Source organism: Aquarana catesbeiana, linkage group LG05 (assembly GCF_042186555.1).
Source record: "Aquarana catesbeiana isolate 2022-GZ linkage group LG05, ASM4218655v1, whole genome shotgun sequence".
In the NCBI taxonomy this organism is placed as follows: domain Eukaryota; kingdom Metazoa; phylum Chordata; class Amphibia; order Anura; family Ranidae; genus Aquarana; species Aquarana catesbeiana.
The window spans coordinates 648,539,592-648,548,486 of NC_133328.1; the positions used below are offsets into that span (position 1 = coordinate 648,539,592).

Genomic DNA, 8,895 nt, shown 5'->3' on the forward strand with positions numbered 1-8,895 from the left:
GACAGAAAGTGAGGTGAAATCTTCTGAACAGGGGCACAGACAGCAAAACAAATGTCACAGGGGTGCTAACCCTTCCCTATGCTATCCAAAAAGCTTAAAAATAGTTTTTTTTGGCTGGAGCTACACTTAAAAAATGTACCTGTTCCGACTTACAAACAGATTCGACTTAAGAACAAACCTATAGTCCCTAACTTGTTTGTAACCCGGGGACCCCCTGTATATTGCAACCTCTTTTATAAAACTCTATGCCAATACTGCCTAAAGACCTGGAGATCCTGCCAGCTTCCTTGCTGTATCCCCGCTTCCTGCCAACACTAACCATGGGTTCAGACCTGTGCTTGCAGTGCCAGATATGCAGGACTTCCTGTAATAGAAACAGCGGATCCCATTGCAGCTGGTATGCGCAGAAACAGGAGGGGGTGGAGCACTTGATGGCTCCTCCCAACTGCTTATCCCTGTAAAAGTTTAGATCATGACACAGGGCATGAGTGCTCAACCTGTTTCCCTCCAGCTGCTGCGAACTACAAGTCCCATCATGCTTCTGCCTTTGGGAGTCACCAACTGTCAGCCTTGCAATGCCTCATGGAACTTGTAGTTCTGCAACAGCTGTAGGGCCGCAGGTTGAGTACCCATGATGTAGGGCAGGGGTGTCAAACTCAATTTCATCATGGGCCGCCATCAGCAGATGTTTGCACTCAAACGGTCAGTTGTATCAGGGGTGCAGGGTTCAGCGTTCAGGGGTGCGCTAACTACAGAGTGCAGGGTTCAGGGGTGCGCTACGTGCAGGGTTCAGGGGTGCGCTAACTACAGAGTGCAGGGTTCAGGGGTGCGCTACGTGCAGGGTTCAGGGCGTGCGCTACGTGCAGGGTTCAGGGGTGCGCTACGTGCAGGGTTCAGGGGTGCGCTACGTGCAGAGGTTCAGGGGTGCGCTACGTGCAGGGTTCAGGGGTGCGCTACATGCAGGGTTCAGGGGTGCGCTACGTGCAGGGTTCAGGGGTGCGCTACCTACAGAGTGCAGGGTGCAGGGGTGCGCTACCTACAGAGTGCAGGGTGCAGGGGTGCGGCGGGGTTAAAGCCACCTGAGCTCAGAGTACTACTGCACATGACGACATGTGAGCATGGTTTAGTGCAGTAGTACTCAGGGGTGGGGTTTGGTCCCTTAGTTCCAGTGAAGGGAACTCTAAAGGCGTCAGCATACCAAGACATTTTGGACAATTTCATGCTCCCAACTTTGTGGGAACAGTTTGGGGATGGTTCCTTCCTGTTCCAACATGACTGCCCACCAGTGCACAAAGCAAGGTCCATAAAGACATGGATGAGCGAGTTTGGGGTGGAGGAACGTGACTGGCCTGCACAGAGTCCTGACCTCAACCGATAGAACACCTTTGGGATGAATTAGAGTGGAGAATGCGAGCCAGGCCTTCTCATCCAACATCAGTCCCTGACCTCACAAATGCTCTTCTGGAAGAATGGTCAAACATTCCCATAGACACCCTCCTAAACCTTGTGGACGGCCTTCCCAGAAGAGGTGAAGCTGTTATAGCTGCAAAGGGCGGAGCCAACTCAATATTGAACCCTCTGGACTAAGACTGGGATGTCATTAAAGTTCATGTGTGTGTAAAGGCAGGCGTCCCAATACAATATACTTTTGACAATATCATCTATATATCTCAATAAACGTAGCACTTCTCCTCTAAGGGTGCTTTAGAATGACTCCCCTAACTGGTTTGGCAGTCTAACATTTCACTCTCAGGGCAGAATTTTTGACCTAAAGTGGGGTAAAGGTTGGGGCTTTAAGTGAGGGGGGTGGGGTGAGGGGCTGGGGTTATGAGAAATCTGGAGTTCAAATTGGAATTATTAAAAAAAAAAAAAAAACCACACCCATAACACACATAATCTCTCCCGGATCGATCAAACAGCCGGCGTTCCCCCGTTTACTCACTTGGCGTCATATCTGCGCAGAACCAGGGTGATGGTGTAGGACACGATCCGCTTGCGGTTGTAAAGACTGACTCCGCTCTGCTTTCCCGGAACACCAAACAGCAAATCTGTTCAAAGAGAAAAAAAAAAAAGATTAATTTTACAAATAGGGCTAATAGATGATAAAAGAAGAAAAAAAAAGAAAGAACAACAAATAAGATAATTTAAATTTAAAAGTGAACAACCACACAGGGAGCACGCAGAGGGCGGAGCAGGAAACTGGGGACCACGCAGAGGGCGGAAAAGGAACCCAGGGTAAATGCAGAGGTGCGGGGCAGCAACCGGGGTAACCCGCAGAGGGCGGTGGCAGCAACCGGGCTAACCCGCAGAGGGCGGGGCAGCAACCGGGTCTAACCCGCAGAGGGCGGGGCAAGCATACCGGGCTAACCCGCAGAGGGCCGGGGCAGCAACCGGGCTAACCCGCAGAGGGCCGGGCAGCAACCGGGCTAACCCGCAGAGGGCCGGGCAGCAACCGGGCTAACCCGCAGAGGGCCGGGCAGCAACCGGGCTAACCCGCAGAGGGCCGGGCAGCAACCGGGCTAACCCGCAGAGGGCCGGGCAGCAACCGGGCTAACCCGCAGAGGGCCGGGCAGCAACCGGGGCTAACCCGCAGAGGGCCGGGCAGCAACCGGGGCTAACCCGCAGAGGGCCGGGCAGCAACCGGGCTAACCCGCAGAGGGCCGGGCAGCAACCGGGCTAACCCGCAGAGGGCCGGGCAGCAACCGGGCTAACCAGCAGAGGGCCGGGCAGCAACCGGGCTAACCCGCAGAGGGCCGGGCAGCAACCGGGCTAACCCGCAGAGGGCCGGGGCAGCAACCGGGCTAACCCGCAGAGGGCCGGGCAGCAACCGGGCTAACCCGCAGAGGGCCGGGCAGCAACCGGGCTAACCCGCAGAGGGCCGGGCAGCAACCGGGGTAACCCGCAGAGAGGGCCGGGCAGCAACCGGGGTAACCCGCAGAGGGCCGGGCAGCAACCGGGGTAACCCGCAGAGGGCTCGGGCAGCAACCGGGGGTAACCCGCAGAGGGCCGGGCAGCAACCGGGGTAACCCGCAGAGGGCCGGGCAGCAACCGGGGTAACCCGCAGAGGGCCGGGCAGCAACCGGGGTAACCCGCAGAGGGCCGGGCAGCAACCGGGGTAACCCGCAGAGGGCCGGGCAGCAACCGGGGTAACCCGCAGAGGGCCGGGCAGCAACCGGGGTAACCCGCAGAGGGCCGGGCAGCAACCGGGGTAACCCGCAGAGGGCCGGGCAGCAACCGGGGTAACCCGCAGAGGGCCGGGCAGCAACCAGGGTACCCGCAGAGGGCCGGGCAGCAACCAGGGTACCCGCAGAGGGCCGGGCAGCAACCAGGGTACCCGCAGAGGGCCGGGCAGCAACCAGGGTACCCGCAGAGGGCCGGGCAGCAACCAGGGTACCCGCAGAGGGCCGGGCAGCAACCAGGGTACCCGCAGAGGGCGGAGCAGGAACCAGGGTACCCGCAGAGGGCCGGGCAGCAACCAGGGTACCCGCAGAGGGCCGGGCAGCAACCAGGGTACCCGCAGAGGCCGGGCAGCAAGCAGGGTACCCGCAGAGGGCCGGGCAGCAACCAGGGTACACGCAGAGGGCCGGGCAGCAACCAGGGTACACGCAGAGGGCTCGGGCAGCAACCAGGGTACCCGCAGAGGGCCGGGCAGCAACCAGGGTACACGCAGAGGGCGGAGCAGGAACCAGGGTACACGCAGAGGGCGGAGCAGGAACCAGGGTACACGCAGAGGGCGGAGCAGGAACCAGGGTACACGCAGAGGGCGGAGCAGGAACCAGGGTACACGCAGAGGGCGGAGCAGGAACCAGGGTACATGCAGAGGGCGGAGCAGGAACCAGGGTACACGCAGAGGGCGGAGCAGGAACCTTTGCGGTGAGAAGTGAGAGGGGTTCCCTTACCTCGGAGGGTGGCGGAGGTCTGCAGGGTCTTGGGTTCATGTTGCTGGATGGTCCGGATAAGGTCTGGGTCGTCGTTGAACAGATCGCGGTTGTTTTGCCAGAAGTTGGCCGGAGACAGGAGGAGGCAGCCATGTTCGGGCAGTTTGTCCCGGAGTTTCCGGAGTCCTGGCAGCAGATCGGTTACCTGCAGACACACGTCCTCCAGGCTCTTCTGACCGGCTCTGCAGAGGGACACACAACACAGGATATGAGAACTAATGACTAAACACCAACCACCCAACCATCATTGCCTTAAAAAACGGGATCCCTTTTCCCGATTTCATCTATTGTTGGAAATATTTTGACACTGATGGGTTCGTTAGAACAGGGAAAGTCCTATCAGTCTGTGTATTGTCTGTGCCTGACTGGGGACAAGGAACCTTCTCCAAAGTAAGAGGAGATCCCCTCCTATGTCCTTATTGGAAGATTCTCCCTCACCTCCTGCTGTGGTGATATTCGCGATTTACCATAACTTTGTCTCAAGTGGTCACCAAGACAAACAAGGAGGATAAATCTACCCAGCGGGGACACAGACTGAAACAGACACCTGACAGAGGTTCTAACCCTTCACAGCTCCATCCAAACGTTCTGGCTTTAGATATTCTTCTAGGTTTTTAAGCAAAATCAAGACTATATAGTATAGTCCTCACTTATTTTCAAACCACTCCGGTTCGGTCACGTGATCCTGTGTAAGGGAGCGCTCAACGGCTGGGAATCCCAGAACCCGACACATCACCCATAGGGCTCCTATGGCCACGCTGTTGTCGGTACTCCCTCCGTTCACTGACAGAGGAGAGCTGGAGCTGCAGACCAGACCACCAGTCCCTCTTTTCCTCTGCAGTAGCAACTCTCAGACACAGGAGAGCTGAAGCTGTGGATCACATGACCCAGACTGGCGTTCCCTCATTTCCCCTGCTGCAGCCACTCGCTGACATAAGGAAAGCTGGAGCTGCAGAATCACAGGACTGAACCAGCGCTCCCTCCTTTACCTTGCTGCAGTCACTCACTGACACAGGAAAGCTGGAGCTGCAGAATCAAAGGACTGGACCGGCGCTCCCTCCTCTACCTTGCTGCAGCCACTCACTGACACAAGAGAGCTGGAGCTGTGGGATCACATGACCGGACTGTGGAAACCCTCTTTTCCCCTGCAGCAGCCACTCACTGACACAGGAGAGCTGGAGCTGCGGGATCACGTGATCGAACCAGCGCTCCCTCCTTTCCTCTGCAGCAGCCACTCACTGACACAGGAAAGCTGGAGCTGCAGAATCAAAGGACTGGACCGGCGCTCCCTCCTCTTCCTTGCTGCAGCCACTCACTGACACAAGAGAGCTGGGAGCTGTGGGATCACATGACCGGGGCGAGCGTTCCTTTCTTTAAATTGCAGTGGCCACTCAGACAGTGCTTCCTCCTTTCCCCTGCAGCAGCCACTCTCAGACACAGGAGAGCTACGGGATCACATGGCCAGATGGGCGCTCTCTTCTTTCCCCTGCAGCGGTCACTCACAGTGCTTCCTCCTTTCCCCTGCAGCAAACACTCTCAGACACAGGAGAGCTACGGGATCACATAGCTAGACCGGCGGTCCTTTCTTTTCCCCTGCAGCAGTCACTCACAGACCGCACTTCCTCCTTTTAACTGCAGCGCCACTCAGACACAAGAAAGCTAGAGCTGCAGGATCACATGACCAAACCGGCACTCCCGCCAATACCCTGCAGCAGCCTCTAACAGACAACGCTCCCTCCTTTCCCCTGCAGCGGCCACTCACAAAAGGGAGAGCTGGAGCTGCGGGATCACGTGACTGGACCGGTGCCCCCTTTGTTCCCCTGCAGCAGCCACTCACTGACACAAGAAAGCTGGAGCTGCGGGATTACGTGACCTGATCAGCGCTCCCTTTCCCCTGCAGTGGCCACTCACAAAAGGAGAGCTGGAGCTGCGGGATCACGTGACCGGGCCTTTGCCCCCTTCGCTCCCCTGCAGCAGCCACTCACTGACACAAGAGAGCTGGAGCTGTGGGATCACGTGATTGAACCAAGACTCCCTCCCTTAACCTGCAGCAGCAACTCACTGACACAGGAGAGCTAGAGCTGCGGGACAACAACAGGACTGCACCAGCTCTCCCTCCTTTCCCCTGCAGCAGCTGCTCACTGACACAGGAAAGCTGGGCCTGTGGGATAACCTGACATGACTGAAGCAGACTAAATTAGGTAAGTACACAGACATCTTTTTTTATACAGGTTAGGTAGGATAGGTAGCGGGAAGTGGGAGGGAACATTTTTAAGACTAGTTAATAGTTTGCTTTCACTTTAAGCTTAATCAATAGCAGCACCTATAATGACCAAACACTAATACTACGTTACTAGTCTCTCACAGCATTATGTCTACGATTCCTTTTTAATTGAACCCCAGGCCTTTGTTGAACCCGTGGACCCCCATCTCTGAGTGTATATTGAGTGAATGCCTTGGCAGGATATCGGGGGGGCTGGAAGTACCTGTCCCTGAGCACATGGTTCCGGATTTCCTCTACTAAGGAGAACACTCGTGACAAAGGAGAACGAAACACATCCACAGCCAGGAAGTTCTTGTCCCACGGAGACACCACCCCCTTCACCAGGACTTGCTGGATGTAGGCCACGGGAGGTCCAAGATACTGCAGGGAAAGAACAAGTATAGAACCACATTACATAGAACACTGAGCCAGTCACATCAGTCTCTGTACCAGAAGAGCTTACACTCTAATGTCCCCTCCCCGACGGTCACATATTATTATACATTTATATAGCTCTGACATATACCGCAGTGCTGTACAGAGATCACCGAGCCAGTCACATCAGTCTCTGCACCAGAGGAGCTCCTCCACCAGGTGGTGCTGTTTTACAAGGTACTGTTGGCTCGCTCTGCTTTGGTCCCAGCTGGAGGAAACATCAACCCTGGGCCTGTCCTGCAAGCTTCTCCCCCAGCCCCCATGCAGTGGGCGGGGGGAGATGAAGGTGGAGGCTCTCCAGGAGGCACTGAGGCCTACTCCATGTGCTCAAGCTGCAATGGATCCTGGGCCTGTCCCTATGCAAGAGGGGTCCTTACCAATCTTCCAGGACAAAGTGGTGAACATACTTTGCCGCATTGCTAAGGAGGAACAGAAACTTGCTGTCATTAATGAAGATCTCAGGAAATAAGAAAGAAATCCCCGTATAGTAAGTTTGGAAACAGTAAGGAGGGAAGTCCCCAAGCTGAGGTCTCTGGAAGAGGCATCGAGTCTCACGACAGCTCTTGATTAAGAATTTGACTATCCTAACAAGGAATGAGTGTATACCCCCCGAGGATTTATGGGTCTGGTTAAGGAGGTTTGGTGAAACGATGTGTCCCCTAAAAAAAGATTGTGGATGATAGAGGAATCTGGACGGGTGGGTGGTCGGTGTCAATGAGGTTGAGTGTGTGTGAGAATGTGGTCCAGCATTTGCCCTCCTCTGTCTTTATTGGTAGAAATAGGATTACCGTCTTCTACCCTGGTCAACCTAAGGTGTGCCATAAATGTGGAGTCAAGGGACATTTCTCATCTAACTGTCCAAAACAGAGGTGTTCTTTGTGTGAAGAACTGGGGCATCTTGCAAGGGACTGTAACATCATTAAATGTAACCTATGTGATAAGGTTGGTCACCCTTATAGCCGGTGCCCTGAGGCTTTGCACAATAAGCCAGAGTTAGTGGATGAATTTTTCCGTCTGGATGGAGAAGAGTCTGGGTTGGCAGAGGTTGTACAAGGGGATCCTAGTGTCTCTGTCCCGTCAAAATCTGTGTCTGTGAGGCAGTCTGTGGTGTCAGTGTCCCCCCAGTCTGTGGTTCCCTAGTCAGTGTTAGAAAGTGTGGTTTTCAACTGTGTCTGCACCCGTTTCTCCTAAAGTAGTGAAGGCAGTGGAGGATGCTGGACCAGTGTGTATGGTGGTGCCAACCCCTCCTCCTCAGCGTGGCAGAAGTGCGACTGGAGATCAGCAGACACCGAGGGGTGGAGTGAGGGATGGATTGGATGATGGTGGGGGGGGGGGGGGGGGGTGTTAAGGGAATGAGAGTGGTTGGTGCAGAATGCAAGGTGGATGATGTGGAAGTCGAGGTAAATGATGGGGGGGGGGGGGTTAATTGGGGGGGGGTTTGGAATCGCATCCCAATGGCGATTAAATCTCAAAATTTTTCTTAGCCTGGATTGTGTTTAAGTTGAGGTTCGGGGTTTGTAGTCTCTTTTTTGTTAACATAGAAACATATTTTAATGACATCTTGTCAGGAAACGGTTTTCTTTACTTGCTGATGTAAGCACGCTTGGTTTTTTTTTTTTTTTTTAGTTGTTGTTTATTTTTATGTAAATACAGTGATAAGTGCCACTTCCTCTCTACTAAGAATAAAGCTCACCAGATGCTGTTGCCCTTCGCTCTCGTGTCTGGCAAAATCACTTAAGTGTTAAATTGAAGAGCTGTTAATGGAAGCCTAATCTGATGCCAGGACAGAGACTGGTGGCGGTGCGAGTGAAGGAGCGGCAAGATCGCAGCACCATATCACTTAGCACCAATGAGATAAACATTATGAAGGCTTGTTTGATTTTAATTCAGTAAACGTGAAATACTTTTTAAATAAACCAGCTACCTTAAGGTATTTTACACTACTGGAGGCTTTGTCTTCACTTTTATCCCCTACATGTGGAGTGTGAAGCCAACTATCTGGATGGAATTAGGCGTCCATTAACAGCTCTTCAATTTAACTCTTAAGCAATTTTGCCAGACACGAGAGCGAAGGGCAACAGCATCTGGTGAGCTTTATTCTTAAGGGAGCGGAAGTGGCACTTATCACTGTGGTGGAGCATTATTGGGGTTGTGACATCAGTCTGTTGCACTCACCTATCACATTTGAAGGGATTGGAATTCATAATTTTCTATGGACACACTATTATTATTCTTCTTCTTCATTTACTTAGCTCTGGC

The 8,895-nt window shown here is 54.0% G+C and overlaps 1 protein-coding gene across 1 annotated transcript in view; it reads right to left on the minus strand.

Annotated features, from left to right (window-relative positions):
• Positions 1-8,895, minus strand: part of SCAP (SREBF chaperone) — a gene marked incomplete in the record, with an annotated part of 103,247 nt that overhangs the window by 40,619 nt on the left and 53,733 nt on the right. The window contains 3 exon segments of the mRNA XM_073632510.1: positions 1,943-2,048; positions 3,900-4,120; positions 6,425-6,582. Of these exon segments, the coding sequence (XP_073488611.1) occupies positions 1,943-2,048; positions 3,900-4,120; positions 6,425-6,582 (485 nt within the window).